Below are 21,477 nucleotides of genomic sequence, written 5' to 3' on the forward strand. Positions count from 1 at the left end.
TTTATGATGAGAATTCCCAGGAGCCAACTAAGTTGTCCTCTGACCTCTCTATATGCTGACCATGATACATGTATGCCCATACAGGTAAGACAAAAAAACGAGGTTCCACCAAAAGGAACCTCCTACGTAGGCCTCAGTTAATTTGTGTGCATGTTATTCAGGATTACCAGCTTACAGGATGACAACTTTGCATCTAGGAGTCTTTTCTAGTTTAAAAATTTTGGAACTTATGGTTGGCAGCAAAAGAAGCTATCTAAACACAAGCAAACAAAAAAAGGAGATGAAGACTATATGAGTAATTCTTAGGCAACTGCCATGATTGTGAAAAATAAATAGAAATATTTCTTCAAAAACTGTATTAAAATTTCTACCAGCTTTACCACTTAAGCTCACCTTAGAACAACTTGAAAAAAACTGCTCAATTCTGACTGGCTGTGTCAAAAATGAATGGACTTCTCTCTACTCTCAACACCCAGCTAAAGCTTTTAAGACTCACTAGGAGGGACGGGAGAATTGATTTAGTAGTTGAAAATACTTGCTGCTCAGATTCAAGTCATAATACCCACATACAAGAGCACAAATGTCTCTAACTCCTTTCAGAGAGGATTCAAAGCCCTTCTGACTTCCATGCGCACCAGGAATAGGCACACAGTACACATGTATACATGTAAGCAGGGTACTCATACACATAAAATACTAAAAACAAACATAAATTCCTAATGTGTGTGGCCAAGAAGCAGCTTATGCTCCAATGGTCCAAACAGCTTTCATTCACAAGATGGAGGTTGTACCCAAAAACAGACAGGCAAAGAACACTGGGACCCTAATCACTCTACCTCAGATAACTTACAGAGCTGGCCTCAACTCAAAGCTCTGTGTGCCCCTTCATGAACACTAAGAGTGAAGGTCTATAACACCACCCTTAGTGCAACTGACTTTGGTTTTTTTTTTTTTTTTTTTTGAGACAGTTTCTCTGTGTAGCCCAGGCTGTCCTGAATCTCACTCACTCTGTAGACCAGGAAGGCCTCAGACTCAGAGATCCACATGCCTCTGCTCCGAGTGCTGCAATTAAAAGTATGTACCACCACCACCAACGCAACTGACTTTTCACCAATACAACTGACTTTTTAAGACAGTAGGAGGGAACGGGGATAGGTGTTACATGCAAGAAGTACAAAGAGATTTTATATATATATATATATATATATATATATATACACACACACACACACACACACACACCACTAAATGAACACATACACAAATGAGAAAATAAGATAATATTAATTTGTATAAACTTAATAGCACATTAAAAAACTAATGCATCTCTAAATTCAAATCCTGTCTACATTATTCTAAAGCTTACAGTAAACCTACAACATTAGTTATTAATGAAGAAATTAACAGTTTTCATAGTATACTATGAATTGACTTTTATTTGAGCTACCTTAATAAGTCTCAGACAGATAAATACCTTATTCACAGAAAAAGTGTGCAAACTACACTGGGCAATCCACGTAAGCAGGAGACAGTACTCAAGGTAATCAGATGCTCCATTCCCTTGCCCTAAATAAAACAACATCCCAAGAAACGTACCTGTCTGGCATTCTTTGTTTTGAGTATGTGGTTTACATGACGTGGCTTTAGTCTGTGTAATGGGTTTGCACAATAAAGCTTTGTTCTTCAAAAGCCTTGGAGGTTGGGAAGGTGGAAGTTTCAGGGCATCTGTTTGAGTACTTGCCTAGTTCAAAAAAAAAAAAAAAAAAAAGAAAAAGAAAATCAGAAACCAAAGGATTTTCAAAATGTTTTGAGTAATTATAAGAATTTCAACTTTAAAAGACCTATCACTATACAAAGCAGAACCTATACAAAGCAGAACCAAAAGATAAATATGCTAATAAATATATATCACATACCTGAAATATTGACAGCAACAAAGAACATTTAATAACTATCAACTGACTAATGTACTTACTGTATTTGCTTATCAAGAAAACACCACTGCCAGGCGTGGTGGCGCACGCTTTAATCCCAGCACTTGGGAGGCAGAGGCAGGCGGATTTCTGAGTTCGAGGCCAGCCTGGTCTACAGAGTGAGTTCCAGGACAGCCAGGGATACACAGAGAAACCCTGTCTCGAAAAACCAAAAAGAAAAAACAAACAAACAAAAATACCAATAAGCTTACTGTAAAACACTGATAATCATCAGTACAATGGGGGAGTTTTAAATGAGAACTGTTATTTCCTGACTGACTTGGAGGATGTAACCAACATTAATGGAATCACTTGTGATCAGTCCAAGAATCTTGAAGGGCTGAAACTACAGGTCTAGGGTATAGAGTTTGCCACCACAAAAGAATTAAAAAGTAACTCAAACATAAAACATTATCCCAGAGGCTAGGAACATTTTCAAGAAAGATCACTGTTTCATCATATGTTCTGTTCATTATTTTCTTTCTTTATTCTTCACTTAAGAGACAATGTAGATATTATCGACTGGAAAAAAATTATATACAGGGCTGGTGAGATGGCTCAGTGGGTAAGAGCACCCGACTGCTCTTCCGAAGGTCCAGAGTTCAAATCCCAGCAACCACATGGTGGCTCACAACCATCCGTAACGAGATCTGATTCCCTCTTCTGGAGTGTCTGAAGACAGCTACAATGTACTTACATATAATAAATAAATAAATAAATCTTAAAAAATCCTTTAAAAAAAAAAAATTATATACAGTATGACTAGCATGGAATGGGAGTGAGGAGGCCTAAGTGTGGGTATTTACAATACCCAGGGTTAGAGAGATGGCTCAGCGGTTAAGAGCACTGACTGCTCTTCCGAAGGTCCTGAGTTCAAATCCCAGCAACCACGTGGTGACTCACAACCACCTGTAATGAGCTCTGATGCTCCCTTTTGGGGTGTCTGAAGACAGCTTCAGTGTACTTACATAAAATAAATAAATAATCTCTAAAAACAAAACAACAAAAAAGAACAGTCTCTAAGATCACATGACCAGCCTCAGTACATTTACTTTAATTATGCATAATTTTAAAAAACCTTCAGTAATTAATTACATAAAGGTACCTACCAAGCATTCAAAGAAATAAAGATATATAAAGACCTGATTAGATAATAGGAACTGTATTCATAAACAATTCTATACCTTAATAGAATGTATTAGCTCAGACCTATATGTAATACATATAAATGAAAATATAATAAGACCAAATTAACTTACATCCCCAATGATTTTCGCTGTAACTGTTGGAACTGCACCTTAATAGAAATTGAAACATAAATTTAGGATCTTTAAATTTAAACATCAGCTCATAAACACTAGTCAGATGATATGTATCTTTCCACTTAGTTCAGTAAAAGCAAGCAGTAAACCTGAAAGTTAAAAAAAGAAAAAAAGATGGGGGACTTTGTGAAGACACCACGGTGCGTATTAGTGGTGCTGCAAGCTGCCAGGAGCTACATACAGTTTGGTTTAGGACCCTGAGACAAGGGATTAAAGTGTGTATTTTACATCTCAAAGCAGAACTGGCCTCCAGGTTCTCTCAGCATCCTTCCCTACCTGGCATATACCCTGTCCCAACCCTGAGCTTTCCAGCCCAGGGGATGGGCTTTCTTTCCTCTAGAGGCTCTCCCCTATATAATCCAAACATTTTGGATCTCCTCCCCACTACACGTGTGCCCTTTCTTTCTTCCCAACCCTCACCCCCATGGTGACTTCCTTAGCCTTGGTCCTTGGGAGTCAGTGAAGTCACCTGAGAGCAGCTTCCCAACTGACCTGCCATTCATATATTCTAATCTGCTTTGAATTGGCTCATTTTACCAGTGCAGAAATAACCTACCATATACAATATTTAATTCAAGTAGTAAGAAAGGCGGTCCAAATCAAGCTATACCTTGTAAGACGCTGTTGGTGTTTGCTGTGGGCTGGGCAGCAGGAGCACTTGCTAAAGATACCACATTAGCAATGACTGGAGTTGAATCTTTTCTGAGGGACGGAGGCCCTGCAGAAGCAGCTTGAACCATGGAAATACTTGCTACTTAAAAGAGGAAGAAAGAAGAAAGTTAGTATAATTTATTTGTTTTACATAGAAATCCACAGCTCAAAGGAGACCAAAGTTTCCAAAACTGAATAAGTTGCTACGGAGCAGAGAAACTTCAGAAATAACGGGCTTGCTTTACCACTTCTTGGCCTTTTGGATAAGATCAAGTGTAATGTTTTGTCTTTGCCACTTAAATTACTGCATTGTTTGCTAGTTTTTGATTAATGAAACCTCAAAGTCTCTTGTACTTTATCTTTGTATGGAAATGTACCAATCTCACTTAAAACCAACAAAAATGTCCAAAGGCACAATTCCAACCAATGACAATCACAAAGTAAATTTAATGAGAACATAAGACAAAGATGTTTCTGAAATCTTACCTTCGTATGTGAAGGACTCTGTTAAGAAGCTTATAGAGCATGCCCTTGCTTCTCCTCACAAGGGCACTATGCTTAGACTCTGCTGGGTCTCAGAGCAGCACTAATTTGTGCTCCAAATCATAAACCTTCTAAGACTTTTTTAAAGATTATTTTATTATTATTATTATTATTATTATTATTATTATTATATGTAAGTACACTGTAGCTGTCTTCAGACACACCAGAAGAGGGTGGCAGATCCCATTACGGGTGGTTGTGAGCCACCATGTGGTTGCTGGGATTTGAACTCGGGACCTTTAGAAGAGCAGTCGGCGCTCTTAACCACTGAGCCATCTCTCCAGCCCCCCTTCTCAGATTTTTATGCCCTAAATATGAATACAGTTGGTTGTTGACTGACACAGGTCTCACTGTGTAACCTAGGCTGGCCTCAAACTCACTGTATGGCTCATGCTCTCCTTGAAGTCTTGATCACCTCCCTTAGATAGATTGTGTGTATGTATGTATGTATGTAATATATATATTACATATATATGTATATAATATATATCTATATCTATATAACACACATATATAGATGTGTGTGTGTGTGTGTGTGTGTGTGTGTGTGTGTGTGTTATATTTAAAGGTTCATTTGATTCGGTCTTCATTTGCTATAAGCAATCTAAAATCTTTCATTATGAAAGCCAAGGTGTATACAGAATTTAAAAACTGTAAATACCACTCTTTTTCAGAAAATGAGCAGGGCTCAGTCAGTATTCTGAGAGAAAGCTACAATAAAATTTGCCTGCCAGGTGTGGCAGTGCAAGTTTTAGTCCCAGAATTTAAGAGAGGCAGAGGCAAATGAATTTCTATGAGTATTAAAGATCAACCTAGTCCAGGACAGCTTACACAGATAAATCCTGTCTAGATAGATAAATAGATAAAAATAGATAAAATTATTTGCTTTCAGGTATTCAATAAATTATTTAAATCTTAATGGTATTTGTTTAGTTTTGTTGTTGTTGTGGCTGCTGCTGTTTTGAGACAGGGTCTCTCTATGCAATCCTAGCTGTCCTTGAACTCACAGAGATCTGCCTGCTTCTGCTTCCCAAGTGCTAGGATTAAAGGCATGCGCTAACATGCCCAGCTTGTTAATATTATTTGAACATAGTAAGATTTGTATTTCATAAAATTACTGACCATTTATATATTCTAATCTGTACAAGTAAAGGAGTCAGCTCCTAGTACAAGTAAGCACACGCCTTTAATCCCAGCACTGGGGAGGCAGAGGCAGGCGGATTTCTGAGTTCGAGGCCAGCCTGGTCTACAGAGTGAGTTCTAGGATAGCCAGGGCTACACAAAGAAACCCTGTCTCGGAAAACAAAAAACAAAAACAAACCCAAGAGTTCACTTACTCTTCACTGCATTTTACCTGCATTGTTTTGTAAAGGTGGGTCACATACAGTTTGCTGATGACAGAACATCAAGATGCAAAGCAGGTTACAAAAGTGTTTTATGTCACCTCGCCATTTCAATGATTCACTGAGTTTACCCTGTCTCTTGCAACCATCACATTTGGCCATCTGAAACAAATTGAAGAGAGCAAAGAAGAAACAAATTATCAGGGGCTACAGAGAGGGCTCACCTGTCAGGAGCACCTGGCTGCTCTTCCAGATGACCTAGGTTCAATTCCCAGCTCCTACATGGTGGCTCGTAACAGTCTCCAGTTCCAGGGGATCTGATACCCTCTTTTCTGGACTCTGAAGGCACCAGGCACAAACATGATGCACAGACATACATGCAGGCAGAAAAGCCCATACACCCATAATAAAAATAAATGGTTAAAAAACAAACAAAATATCTCTAGTCTGATGGAATAAAATCAGGATAACAAGAAATGAACTTTAGAACTTAACTTACAAATGTTTTAAATTTGAAATTAATATATTTGTTTATATATGCATTTGTAAATTGACAAGATGGCATATCTGCTTTTATTTACAGAACGTAAATCATCAAGTCAAAGGTGACTGTCCTAAAATGGTAAACATTCATACACTAATGTTTAAAAAAGTTTGTGTCCCTTTGTGTCTAGTACTGTGCTTGAACATCTAAACAAACAAGGGGCGGCCGACATTGGCACAAGCAGGGGGTTCTTTCCTCAGTCACGCTCTATCTTACTCATTAAAGGAGTGTCTGTCAGTTGAACTCAAGCTCATCAACTGCACTCTAGCTGTCCAGCTTACTCTCTGGAGCATCCAAGCACTGGAATTACATGTGGAACTTTATGTCAGTGCTGAAGATACAAAATCCAGTCCTCACACATGCAAGCAATCACTCAATCCACTTAGGCATCACACCAATCCTACCAATGACATCATTAAAAAAAAATCTTTTTTTAAAAACCAATTCATATATGTAGAATACCCTAATAAGTAGCAATTGGGGCTGGCGAGATGGCTCAGCGGGTAAGAGCACCGACTGCTCTTCCAAAGGTCCTGAGTTCAAATCCCAGCAACCATATGGTGGCTCACAACCACCTGTAATGAGCTCCAACGATCTCTTCTGGTAGGTACATCTGAAGTCAGCTACAGTGTACTTATGTATAACAACAAATAAATCTTTGGGCCGGAGCAAGCAGGAACTGAGCAAGCAGAGTTGACTGGAGCGAGCAGGGATGATCAGAGCGAGTGGGGTTGATCAGAGCGAGCAGAGGTTCAAAAATTCAATTCCCAACAACCACATGAAGGCTTATAACCGTCTGTACAGATACAGTGTACTCACATACATAAATCTTTAAAAAAAAAAAAGTAGCAATTGAAAAACAAAGTTCTGGGCCTGTAAGAACGGCCAAGCCTGATAACCTGAGGTCGATTTTCTGACCCACACAGTGGAAAGAGAATCAATACCCACACAAGTTCTCATCTGAACTCTTTCCCACACAAGAGCCACGGCATGCATGCACCTACACCGACATGTATGTGCTACTGTACACATAAAATAAATAAATTTAACAAAAATAAAAACAAAGATGTTTTTAAAAATGTAAACAATTTTTTTCAGAATTCAGAAGACAGATTCATGTATTTAAATAAGTGAATAATAATTAAAATATTTTAATACCATAAGTCAACTATATCTTCTGCAAGAAGTTAAAAACAAAAGGAGTAAATTTAAATCCCCCAAATGTTGCACTAATTGCTAAGAAACAAAACATTTAACATTAAAGGAAATTTAATCATCAAATTATTATTCTTTGTACATAATATGAATGATTTTTTTTTACCTGATAAAACAAAACTGTATACTTAGACATGCATTCTTCACAACAGAAGTCTTCCACCTTTCCACCCAAATTATTCTGTATCAGTTTGGGAGATGTCTGTAAACAATAACTGCACATTTTACAATGACTTCCCCAGCGTTTTCCCAAGTCATGTTTATAAAGCAATTTGCAACCTAAGAAATCAGAAAAGATAAAAATTAATATGGACTGAATAATAATAATGTTTTCACACATGGGACTTAACCAACTGACAGGTCAAGAAGTCAGTTATATATCAAAACTAGACAGCTGTGTGTGTGCAGACTGAACTATATGTTATATATTGTAAGTTTCATTGCATAAAGTTTTTGTTTCATTTAAAGTGTGAACATATCCTAGGTTTATAGTAGGATGTAATGTGAAATGTAATTAATTTGTATAATAGTTAAATAATTGAAAGACACTGGTCAAGAAGGATAACAGTACCATGTTAGAGTCAAGTAAAACGTTCCTAAACATGTATATTATCTAAAAAAGAGAAAATTAGCTTCACTTTGATATACTTATTCAGAAACACAAACTCAGGGTGCTACTAGAACTTAAAACCTTCCATCTAGAAATGAGGACAGGACCTAAAGGTCTTTGAGCTGTCCATCAAGCTAATGGGGTTAAATGTATCCTGTGTGCCATATTATGTACTGTACTTTAGAAGATCTTTGACTTCATTTTAATATCTACATAAAATTAAAGAACTAGACAAAATAGCAAATTATCTGTCAATAAATAAAAAAGATGTTGAGGGTCTGTACAAAGGATAAAATAGACTGGCATAGTAATCCCTTTAGTCAACAACTACATTAGAAACCACCGCCACGCTCAGTAAGATTACTATTTGTCAATTACCTTCACTACAAAATGACTTGTCAGCACCTGAGAACCTCACAGTCTCCTTTATAATTTTCTCAATTTTACAGTATTCACACATTGCCATTACATTATTGATTTTCTTATATTCATCACAACAATTCTTGCCACAGAACTGAAACATTTTACCCTGTAAAGAAACATTTAGTAATTAGATATTTGGGTTATATTATAGAAATTTTCATCCCTCTTAATTCAAAAATACATGGTAAGCAGTTGAGCACATGGCATGTCCTAATCTTAGCGCTCAGAAAGCAGACAAGAGACAAGACCTCTTTAAGTTCAAAACCAACCTGTCTATAGACTAAGTTCCAGGCCAGCCAGATTTACACAGTAAGCCCCTATCTCAAAAATGAAAAACCCAAATGGTGCAATTTTGAGACAGAAAGTCAAAAAATACATTTACAGAGTGTATTTGAGTTTATATTCAAACTCTTATCATGGACCTATACTTTGCTGTTTTATTTCTTCTGTATTTTATAAAAAGAAGTTCTGACTAAGTAGCCACATTAATCTGAAACTCACAATCCTGTGTGCATGCACTTGCACAGCAGCTAGGAGCCCACACTTACCTTGTAGTCAAGAAGCTCTGGCTTTGTGGCAAAAAGACGGTTACAATGTTGACACCTAAGCTTCACCACACTTCGGGCAAACCCAACATGCTGGGACTGGGCAGCCAACCTCTGGAGCCCAGCAGCAGCGGAGCTGTTGATCGAGGTGGGGGACACAGCGGGTGTACTCCCTCCACCTGCAGATGCTGATGAACCTGTGGGGATGCTCACGATTACCTGGCCCTGAGACAAGGGCACTACTGAAGAATTCATTCCAGTTGGTTTGTTAAACAAATTCTGAAAAAAGTAAAACAATAAGAATAGGTCTATTTAATCACCTGTTCAAAGACTAGGAATTACGCCCCTCTGTATGCCAAGACAGATTCTAGCAATGCAGCAAGCTAGGCGCCTTGTCTTTGAGCCTTAAAACTGAATGAGGCAAGTCTCACTCATGTAGGAAAACCATCTAATAATCTTCAAAACTAGTATTCTCTCAATAGTGTTATTAAATCTCATGGATGACAGTTAAGTGCCTGTACAGGCTAAACTAACAAGCTAAGCTGAGAAGCTGTAATAGAAACAATAATCCTGGCACAAGGAAACAGCAAGTTTGTATGACTACAGTAGGTGATTCACTGACTGAGGAAGAGGAAGATTCCCAAGGTCCTACCTGGAAAGCTACCACACAACTGTAGCTGCAGAAGTTGCGTATACTTCCATCTGACATGGCTAGATGATACTGAGGGATTGCTGAGGTTTTACAACTGTTACACTGAACTTGTACACCTTAGCAAATGAAAGTAAAAGCTAATGAGTCACACATAAACCTAGGAGGAATTAAGTATCAGACAAAAATTCAATTTTTAGGTTAAGCTATAGGAACTGAAGCTAAACCTCAATCATGCCACATCTATCATAAACTAACTGAACATTTAAAAAGCTTTAAATTTTTAAATAGGCATAATCTACCCTGAAATTATAAAATAAATGGATCTTGAAATATACTGGATGTGGATAAAGAAAATACATTAAGGAAGATTATTTGTAATCCATTCAGTAAGGGGATGCATAAATAGGCAAACAGGAAATACGGTAACAGGTAATAGTTTACAACAAAAGTGTGAAATAGGTTTGTACTAAAAATCAATTAAATTTAGACAAAAAATTGGGCCAGCAAAAAAGTAGTAACTAATTTTCCAACGATTACATTTTATAGTTTATGAAAGCAGTATTACCTGCGGAAGTAACCATTTTAACTCTGTAAGCAGATAAGCAATTAACAGAACAGAAAAGTTCTGTCTTCCCCAAGCTATTGGTATTCTCAATCATTTCTGCTGAGGATCTCAATGATTTGCAAAGCGCACATGGTGTTATTTTGGCTGATTTCTATTAACAGAATAAAACAACATTCATTTTTACCAAATTCATAAAGCATAATTCTTTGAAATGTTTAACTTAACTCTGTTGAAATATTACTACTTTTTATGTGTGGTAGCAGGAGTCAATCCCAGGGCCCTGCATGGTACATTTTCTTCCCCTTACTCATGAAGTATTTTAAAACAGTAGTTTTCAAATGATCATCAGTACAGTCCTCAGAAAGATCCTTCACAAAGGAAACTTGTATGTTATTCTGAAATTCTGAGTATGCATATTGCATATGTATGCATACAAAAGTGAAAAGCCTTTCACCATGGAACCGTATGTTATACTTCCGTATTTCTACTGTGTCTCATTAGAAAACAGTGTTAGCTATAACCTAGTGTTAATTTAAGATCTAATAACTGATAAACGTTGTTTTTAAAAACTTGTTTTATACATAACACAACTGTCTCTCTTTTATATATTAGCCAAAAGTGTAAAGAGCTTCCTATGAGAGATACTATTTAAAGCAGCAAAGTTCTAATTGAAGGAAATCAGTAAATTTAGAAACTCGGTATTAATCCTCTCCTTAACAAGGCGTGTTGTAAGCATCAAGCGAGAGCAGAAAACAGTGATTCTAACAGAGCACCTGTCACTCAACTAGGAACTCAACAGAAAATAAGGGCAAGGACTCTTACCCTGTCACACACTTAAGAAAACACTGCTCAAGCTAGAAGTAAAAGATTTTACAATCTTCCCTTTCTGTGATAAGTTGTAAGTGTGACACTAAAATTTGTGTATATTAGGATGTTCTGACCTGGAACATCTTCTAACTCCTAGTTCAGAACTGTAAACCCAAACTTAATTTAAAAGACTTGAGTCGAAACTTATCTTTGTAACCTTTTGCTGACACATCTATCTAGTCCTACGGGCTATGCTTTGTTTGTGATACATAGAACCTCATAATACTTCTATCATACCATCTTTTCATTTATTTATATATCAGAAGTATGTCTTCCCACAAAACAGAAATTGGATTCAATGTTTGTTTGAATAAATTAAAATTAAAGAAAGGAAAGCAGAAGCAATACCATCCACAATGTGCCAGGCTGTGTATTAGTGCTTTTGCTCTTAGTTTACACAGCCGAGTTGTCACAACCATTAATAGGTAAAAAAAAACAAAAACAAAAACAAAAACCTAGAATATATGTAGTGTTTTCCCCCATGTAAAACTGTACGTGAACATATTAGGTTGGTCTTAACATTCACTACATTAAAAATCTATAGTTTGGTCTTTTTTTGCTTGGGAGAAGGATTGTTTGGGTTTTTGCTTTGAAGACAGAGTCTCACTATGTAGTTCTAAATGGCTTGACACAAGCTATGTAAACTGAACCAAACTGGCCTCCAGCTCAGGGACCTGCTTTCCTCTAATTCCCAAATTCTTAGAAATAAAGATGTGCATCACCATGCCAGGTCCTTGTACTTCTGGAAGACTGAGAGTAGGGACCTGAGAAACATGTCCTTAACACAGCATATTTTAATACATGAAAAGTAAACTTTCAAAATTAAAATTAAAAACCCAATTTAAAATTATGTTTTATTCTATTTCTCTTTTTATGAAGCCTCAACTTTTAGTATCTGATAAAATATCAGGAAAAGAATAGCCTTTAAAAAATATTAAATTATTTTTCATTTGTGAGAAAAAACAAGTATATATTATGCGTTAAGGCTAAACCCTTTCAAAAATTAGAAATCACCAATAATTTTAAAAATGCTGAATTTCTACAGTGAGTCCCAGGCCATCCAGTGCTACATGGTGAGAGCCTAACTCTCAAAACAAAGCAAAAATACCCCTTCCCCAACAGCAAAATAATTGAATGCAATAACAGTAAAACCTAACTGGCACTATTCACTGGTTTTAGTGGCCTATATACAAAATTCACTATGTATTAAAAGAAAACAGTCAGATCAGCAAATGAAATAAAATAGGAAGCCACTGTAAAATATAAAAAGTATTTACCATCCCCTAGGACAGTGGTTCTTAACCTTCCTAATGCTGCAACCCTTTAATACAGTTGCTCATGTTGTGATGACTCCCAACCATAACATTGCTTTGTTTGTTTGTTTGTTTTTTGGTTTTTCGAGACAGGGTTTCTCTGTATAGCCCTGGCTGTCCTGGAACTCACTCTGTAGACCAGGCTGGCCTCGAACTCAGAAATACACCTGCCTCTGCCTCCTGAGTGCTGGGATTAAAGGCGTGCGCCACCACACCTGACAACATTGCTTTCATTCCTATTCAGAACTGTAATTTCACTACTGCTAAGGATCATAATGTAAAATCTGTTTTCCAATGGTATTAAACTACCTCTGTAACAGAGTTATTCCACCTACCAATGGGTCATGCTCCTTAGGCTGAGAACCACTGTTTAGGGTAACCAATTATGAAACTAATATATAACCAAAATTTACTGGTGAGATGTGGACCAAAAAAACCAAATAGCATAGAAGATTCTTATCATAGAGTTTCTCCAGTTTATTCTCTGCAAATTTCTAATTTACAAAGTAATGAATAGCCCTCATTTCTTCTGGTTAAGGAAGAAAATTCTCTTCACTCTACTAAGATTTTTATTTTCTACAACTATAATTATGTGGTTCCATTTGCAAGAAAATATATGTGTGAGCATGTGTATGTATGTATATGTATGTATGTGTGTATATGTGTGTGTGTGTATATACACACACACACACACGCACAGACATACATGAATCTGAACCTTTTTGCTGAAGAACAAATATAAAAACCAAACTATATTTGAAAGATCAGAAGGCTACACATTAAAAAGAATGGATATTCCTAGGAAATATAATTCTGCTGTATGTTTGGGTCACTTAAAAATTACTATTCAAAAACACAAATCACATCTGAAATAAAAGCCACGCCCTAGCCAGGAATGACATTAAATGCAGATGATTCCTGCCCGTGGTAAGCAAAGGCAAAAGGGCAGTTCAAGATTAGCCTGGGTCATATGACAAATTCCAGGAAGACATGACTCCATAGTGAGACCCTGTCTCAACAAAACAAAGCCAAATCCTAAAAAGATGCATTCTTTTTTTTTGGTTTTTCGAGACAGGGTTTCACTTTGTAGACCAGGCTGGCCTCGACCTCAGAAATGAACTCAGAAATCCGCCTGTCTCTGCCTCCCAAGTGCTGGGATTAAAGGCGTGCGCCACCACCACCCAGCCTAAAAGATGCATTTCTTACTAGTTTTGGGGGACAGGGTTTCCCTGTGTAACTATGGCTGCCTCAAACAAACTTGCAGAGATCTGCCTCCCTTTGTCTCCTGTGTGCTGGGATAACAGTGTGCACTACCACTATTCGGCTAAAAGATGCATTCCGTAATGCATGTACAGAAACTGGGACATATAGAACTCTATTTCAGAACATTTGACAAATGCCTAATGCATACAAAAACTTAACCAAATACTTATCTCATTATTTTAAACTGCTTCAAAAATAATCCTACCCAAGGTTTCAACTCCCCTGAAATGAAGATAAATCAAGATTTAAAAGATCAAATACCTGCTTGTATGAGGTGACACACATTGAACTACAAAACTTCTTAGACTGCCCCTCAATTTGCAGCACATGGCACTGTCCAGAGCCACTATAACAGTAACCCCCACAGTTCTCACAACAGTTCATAGTGAGGTTGTTAGCAGAGCGAAACTTCGAAAAACAGGCATCACTGCAGAGCTTATGAACCACGTTCTGGTAATTAACTTCATGTCGAATCTAAGAATTACAAAATACAATCAAAACATTAAACAAAGAACTAAGCATTGTTCTTTAAGCATAAGCATGAAACTTACTCATTCGTGTACAGTAAAGAGGTGACTTACGACAGCGTTCTTCTGGCACATGCTGCATTTGGTTGAAATGCTATTTGTGTTTATGGTAACAATGGGCTTTTTTTTCAGTTCATATGTTGACAAGCATGATTGACTGCAAAAATCCTTACTGGTGGTACTATTTTCAAACTGGGCACTGATCACATCCTTTGGATTTAAAATGTCTCTAAAATGATAACAGAGATGAAATTAGTCACAGGATATTACATTTACCACCCTCTTGGTATATTAAAGGAACCAAATAAAACTAGGCTGATAATAAAGGGCATTGCAACTTTTTAAAATTAAAACATTTGTAATTTTGGGGGCTGGTGAGATGGCTCAGTGGGTAAGAGCACCCGACTGCTCTTCCGAAGGTCCAAAGTTCAAATCCCAGCAACCACATGGTGGCTCACAACCATCCGTAACGAGATCTGACTCCCTCTTCTGGAGTGTCTGAGGACAGCTACAGTGTACTTACATATAATAAATAAATAAATAAATCTTTAAAAAAAAAAAAACATTTGTAATTTTATGTGTATGAGTACTTTGCATACATGAATGCCCGTGCACCACTTGGGTTTCTGGTGCAGTCAAGGAACAGAAGAAGGAGTTGAATCACCTGGAAGTGGAGTTAGATGGCTATAAGCTACCACAAGGGTCCTCTGAAAGACTAATCAATGCTCTCAACCACTAAATCTCTCCAGCCCCCAGGAGAGATTGCAACTTAAATTTGTTGGTGTACATGTGTACAGCTGTTTAAATTTGTGAGTGTACACGTATACATTTGTGGTGTGTATTGCAGTGGGGGGGGGTGTGTTGTTCTTTCTGTCTTTTTTTCTCTTTCATGTTTATTTATCTTGTATGTCTGTATGTCTGCATGTCAGACGACAACTTGTGGCTTCCAGGAATGAATTCAGGTACTAAGTCTTTACTCACTGAATCATCTTACAAACCTCCAAGACAGGGTCTCCCTGAACCTGGAATTCAAAGAGTAAACAGTAGGTGCCCCACTGACCTACAGGGATCTACTACTCTTTGCCTTCCCAGTACTGAGCATCTAAACTTACGTGCTCAAAAGGCAATCATTTTTATAAATAAGCTATTTACCTAGTCCTGTGTGATACATATTTAAGCATCGCTATAAAAAAATCTAGATGTCCACATCTAAAAAATTTAATATGTAAGCATCAGTAATGAAGACAAAGAAGAATGAATCCCAACCGGGCAGTGGTGGCTCACGCCTTTAATCCCAGCACTTGGGAGGCAGAGGCAGGCGGATTTCTGAGTTCGAGGCCAGCTTCATCTTCAGAGTGAGTTCCAGGACAGCCAGGGCTACACAGAGAAACCCTGTCTCGAAAGAGCCAAAAAAGAAGGAGGAGGGGGAGACAAGCAAGTAAATAAACAGTGCTACCAAGTAACAGAAAGAGGAAACGGAAAAGTAAAGAGAAAAAATGGACACAAGAATAAATGAATGAGGGGATAAAATAGTGAGAACAGGTGAAACTGGAAATCCTGATGGATGAGGGAAAAACACAAACATTGAATTTTAGGTATCCTTTTAAAGATTTATTTATAAGAACATCTGCTTCTGGGTACATATATGCTCTATATGCATGCCTGGTACTGAGGAGACTAGAAGGCATTGGATTCTCTGGAACTGAAGTTACAAATGGTTATGATGCATGATGTGGGTCCTCGGAACTAAAGGCCTCTGAAAGAGCAAGAAGTACTCTTAACTGCTGAGTCACCATTCCAGCCCCTTAAACACTTATTTCTGACATGTATAGAAAAATAATGTGTCTTCAGATAACTCAGCAATAACCACCAAAGGACAAAAAAAATATAAGAAGTGTATATAAAATTAATACATATGCAAAAATGTAATATATACGAATACACATACATACATGTGTGTATGTATATATGTGTGCATATATGTGCACATATATGCATATATATACATATACACACACATATATATGTGTATGTATATATATATATATATATACACACACACATATATATATATATCCATCCATCCAAAAGGTGTAGCTGGGATACAGTTCAGCCAGTAAAGTATAACCTTGACAGCATAAGGACCTATGTTCAATTCCTAGAACCCAAATAAAGACAACCAGGTATGGTGATAAGCACTTGTAATACCAATGCTAGAAAAGACCAGACAGGAGAATCCTTGAAACTGGAGGATACCTAAGAGAGCCAGAAGGATCCCTAAGGCAAATCCCAGTCAGTCTAGAGTAAGTGCTAAACTCCAAGTCAATGAATTAGTGATGTCTAGTCTTTTTTTTTAAGATTTATTCATTTATTATATGTAAGTACACTGTAGCTGTCTTCAGACACTCCAGAAGAGGAAGTCAGATCTCGTTACAGATGGTTGTGAGCCACCATGTGGTCGCTGGGATTTGAACTCTGGACTTTTGGAAGAGCAGTCGGGTACTCTTACCAACTGAGCCATCTCACCAGCCCCCGTGATGTCTAGTCTTAAAGAAGGCATATAGCATTCCTGATATTCCTGAGGATAAGGTTATCCTCTGTCTTTCATATTCATGTGCATGTATGTACATATACCTATATACATGTGCATACAGAGTACGCACATGACCTCCCCTATCAGCATACTATTATGAATATATACATGAAAGGTGATACATTTCTGTACAATTATGTGAGCTTATATTGATAAAAATGAAAAATCTTTATAGATGTATCTATGGTTCTCATGGGGAAAAAAGTATCAGTGGTGTCTCAGAAATCCCTGATTCTTAAGATGGTTAAAGATGAACAAGTAAAGCTATTACATCAACCATCCAAACTTTTTCACAATAAAACAGCAAGCTAGAAAGCTAAAATAATCATAGTTTTCAATCTAACTCAAATCATAAAGTAACCTAATAGTGCATGCACTAAAATATAAAAGCTTAGACAATACAGCTAAGTATTCATTTTTAAAATCACAAAACAGTAGAAATAAAGAACTCTGCTTTAGGTACATTAATTTAGCCAAAAAAGTACGGGAAAATCAATTTAATAGTCACCTTACCTAAGTCATAATACTAGTAGCTATAATACTAATAGCTTTTCTCTAAATTTAAGGTCATTAAATAATTCAATAAATAATATTAGGTATCCATTAGACTAATAGTTGTAAACCCAACAAAGTATATACTGCTACATTATTTTTGTTTAACACTGACAGGTAATACTGTATATTTACTTATATAATGCTTTAAAGTATATCTTCATGGTGAAATGGCTAAAGTTGCTCAGTTGTCACTTTCGCTATAACAATACTTTACATAAACTCAGAATTGGGACGGTGGGTGGGGGGTTCCTTTGGTTTAGTTCTTTTTGTTTTCCTCAAGAAGGTTTCTCTGTGTAGCCCTGGCAGTCCTGGAACTCACTCTGTAGACCTCCTACTCAAAAGATCCACCTGCCTCTGCTTCTCAAGTGTTGGAATTAACAGTATGCATTACCACTCCTGGCCCCTGAAGGCACCAAGCTCACACATGGTACATACACAATGCAGAGCAGGATGGCCGTGGCGCACACCTTTAAACCCAGCACGCGGGAGGCAGACCCAGGCTCATCTAGATGAGCTCAAGGCCAGGCTGGTGTAACTCAGTGAATTCCAGAACAGCCAGTGTGCTACACAGAAAAATTATTGGAAAAGTGCTTCAGTGCTAGACTAGTAGAATGTAAGAAATCTTAACTAAAAAATATGAAGGAATTGGTTTAAAAATCACTTGTTGAGCTAAAAGAGATTGAGTACTTCCCAGAAAAATGGAAAGCAGCAACATGGGGCACTAAATGTTTTTTTTTTTTTTTAACTGTTGTTTTGTTTTACAAGAAAAACCTACAGCAAAGTTGAAATGCAAGTAATAATACACAGGTTAAGAAACAAGCATTAAAAGAAATAAAGAAACAAAAGATAATTTAGAACTCTGCTATACTTTGAGCAACTTGAACAAGTCTTCTTGGTGAGGGGAGGCGGTGGGCGGGCAGGTGGAACTGTGTATCCCGTGAGGCACAGGGTAGAGCAGAAAAGCTGAGTAGACCCTTTCCTCTGATAAGCAGTCTGCCCCTTCTGGAGGATTTTTTTACAACCAGAGCAAGAAACTCGAACAGCTGTGGCTGGAACTGAAGGAAGCATTTTATTCATGCCAGGTGATGCCAGAGAAGGCTGAAAGCCAGTAGTCAACTGTGGAGCTTTAAAAAAAAAAAAAAGAAAGAAAGAAAAGAACATTCAAAGCAAAAAATTTTACTTTTTAATTTTATATTTTATGCATCTGTACTTTCTCTTCTATAGCTACTTTGGAACCCAGTATTAATTATGGAATATACAACATAAAGGATTCTAAATGAACAGAGGACACCCTATTTTATTTACCCAAGTAGAAATGGCCTCTCATTGATGTTGGCCAGAATAAATACAATTCATTCATTCAGGTCTGATTCTTACCAAGAGGACTGCCACTGACTGAAAACACAGCACTAATTTTCAGTTCCCCCTCTTGAGTTTTTTGCTGTTGGCCATGACTATACTCCTTTAAAAAAGAAAAAATAAATACAGAGAAATTAACAAATCCTTCAAGAAACCAAGACATTTTATTATTGCTATATAGAGGTAGAAAATGTTCACAGTATTAACATTAATAAGAAATAATGAAATATGAAACAGTAAACAAACTAGACTTAACAATAAGGGCAAAATAAACTAGTATATGCTAGGAGGAAAGAAGAATAAATGAGTGTTAGCTTCCAAAACAGCCTGGCGTGCTACCAGGTATTTCTAAGTTATTTTTGAAACTCTTCTTTACTATTACAATATTTTAAATTTCTGTTTATTATAAAAGTAATACATAATCACAATAGAACATTTAAATAAGGAGAAATAAACAAAAATCTACCACCCCCTCTATCACCTCAAATGGGCCTCTGGGACTCCAGTATATTTCTTTCCAGTCTTTTCCTTTCTCTAGTCAAAGAAAAGTTAGTTTCTTTACAGTTAATTACTATAAATAAATTTTTCTTATGAATTCATGTTCTTCTCATTTCAATTTTTTGTATTCCTTCATATTACTCCAAATAATATCTAGTGGCTAAATTCCAGCATTTATAAGACTTGAGTGCAAGAACCAGATGTCTGGGTAGTCTGAGAATTCCGAACAAACACTTGAAAAACTGTATTAAATGACTTACAAGGACAAAAATTTAAATTTATTTATTTACATATATGAGTTTTTGCCTACTAAATGTGTGTGTGTAGCACATGCATGGCTGGTGCCCATGGAGATCAAAAGAGGACCCTGAATCCCTGGAAATTCAACTATGAATTCAGTAAGGATTACAAGCACCACTATATGTAGGTGCTGAGAAACAACCACAGGTCCTCTCAAGTATGCTCTTAACCACTGAGCCAACTCTCCAGCCTTAAATGAGTTTTAAATGCAAGTAAACATTTTAAGTCAGACACAGCCAACACACATCAGAGTTTTCAGGGCTGTTCTTTATCTTACAATTATATTGCTCAACTATGAATTCAGTAAGTTTTTTTTTGAGATATTTATCACAACAAAGCTTGTAAAATACTAGAGACCAATTATTCTTAGAATACTGGGTGTCTCAGACATACTTACTCCCTTTTGGTGGTGGAAATATTAATATACTATACAACCTTGAGCAATATTGATATTTATTATATATACATAGTGGCATATCAAATTAAGCAGCTGAAGCTGACATGAAATATGTACCTAGACTTAGGTACAAAAGGAAAACTGCCTAAACCTTCTGCAATTATAATAGTATTTTAACACAGTAATTTTCTTTCTTTGGTGTTTTTTTTTTTTTTTTTGTTTTTGAGACAGAGTTTCAATGTACAACCATAAATGGCCTAGTACTTGACAAAGAGACCAGACAAAGCCCAAACTCCAGAATCCTGCTGCCTCCAAAGTACTGGGATCACAGGTGAGTACTACTAAAATGACTAATTTGAGTACTTTAAAAAGAAAATGTATGTAAAACTCGATGGCTAACACAACACAGCTTCAAATAAAAGCAAGATAGGCATTATTGATTTTTTTTTTCTACCTTTTGCCTCAGTCACTAACACATTCATGTGTGGCACTGCTGTAACAGTTATTTGCACATATTCAGTTTTCTCAGTGAAATGCCACCATGAATATCTTTAATTCTTAAAGTAGGATCACTAGGTTACGAGATCCATTATAAAGGTTTTTGAGACATGATGAAATTGGTTTTGTCGAAATAAAGCTGTAATTTATGTTTTGGTTTCTTTTGGTTTTTCGAGACATGGTTTCTGTGTGTAGCCCTGGCTGTCCTGGAACTCACTCTGTAGACCAGGCTGGCCTCAAACTCAGAAATCCACCTGCCTTTTCCCCCCGAGTGCTGGCAATAATGATGTATGGTACCATGCCCAGTTCTCAAACAAAACTATTCTCAATTAAAAGTGTTTTCCTAGTTGCTTTAACATGCACATATTTTTAATGTTCACATACAAGTGCAATATGATGACAATATTAACCTCAGTAGCATTTATTAACATTTCTTTAGAGTTAGAATTTTTATGTACTAAGGTTTCCACTTATGCCAAAATTCTGACAATCTTTACCTTTGTGATTTCTTCTATCTCTTACAAAGTTTTACTTCCATAAAAAAAATAATAAGGAAGTGGTTTCACTGTTTATAATACAGTCCTTTAATCCAGGGATCAGCAAACTTTATCTGCAAAGGGCCAGATAGTAAATATTTTTGACTTTGGAAGCCATATGGTCTGATCTCTCTCACAACTGCCCAACTCTGCCCTGGTAGAGCAAAAGCACTCACAGACAACATGTAAATAAATGAACATGACCAAGTTCTAATAAAACTTTATTTGTAAGAGTAATGGTTGAACAACAGGCTTAAACATAAGGTGGATGAGATTTGACCAGCCACTGATAATTTGCTAGTGCTGGGTTAGATCCATTTGGGACTGGGAAATTTTCTTTCACTAAATAGATTTTTTTTTAATTCTTTTATTAAGATATTTTTTC

General features: G+C 36.7%; 1 protein-coding gene across 5 annotated transcripts in view; it reads right to left on the bottom strand.

Moving 5' to 3' along the window:
• Zmym4 (zinc finger, MYM-type 4) overlaps window positions 1-21,477 on the bottom strand; it is a 107,559-nt gene that overhangs the window by 34,881 nt on the left and 51,201 nt on the right. For 2 of the 5 annotated variants that reach the window (NM_001114399.2, XM_030253729.1), the window contains exons 6-18: window positions 18,882-18,966; window positions 18,373-18,628; window positions 14,411-14,585; window positions 14,091-14,303; window positions 10,387-10,537; window positions 9,822-9,937; window positions 9,173-9,448; window positions 8,580-8,730; window positions 7,698-7,870; window positions 5,844-5,994; window positions 3,906-4,049; window positions 3,233-3,270; window positions 1,597-1,741 (exon numbers count right to left, since the gene is read on the bottom strand). In NM_001114399.2, the coding sequence (NP_001107871.1) occupies window positions 1,597-1,741; window positions 3,233-3,270; window positions 3,906-4,049; window positions 5,844-5,994; window positions 7,698-7,870; window positions 8,580-8,730; window positions 9,173-9,448; window positions 9,822-9,937; window positions 10,387-10,537; window positions 14,091-14,303; window positions 14,411-14,585; window positions 18,373-18,628; window positions 18,882-18,966 (2,074 nt within the window). The remainder of the gene's footprint in view (window positions 1-1,596; window positions 1,742-3,232; window positions 3,271-3,905; window positions 4,050-5,843; window positions 5,995-7,697; window positions 7,871-8,579; window positions 8,731-9,172; window positions 9,449-9,821; window positions 9,938-10,386; window positions 10,538-14,090; window positions 14,304-14,410; window positions 14,586-18,372; window positions 18,629-18,881; window positions 18,967-21,477) is intronic. The other 3 variants (NM_001379530.1, NM_001357201.2, XM_006503344.4) reach the window with 3 other exon arrangements.

The sequence above is a fragment of the Mus musculus genome, chromosome 4 (genome assembly GCF_000001635.26).
Source record: "Mus musculus strain C57BL/6J chromosome 4, GRCm38.p6 C57BL/6J".
Classification (NCBI taxonomy): Eukaryota; Metazoa; Chordata; class Mammalia; order Rodentia; family Muridae; genus Mus; species Mus musculus.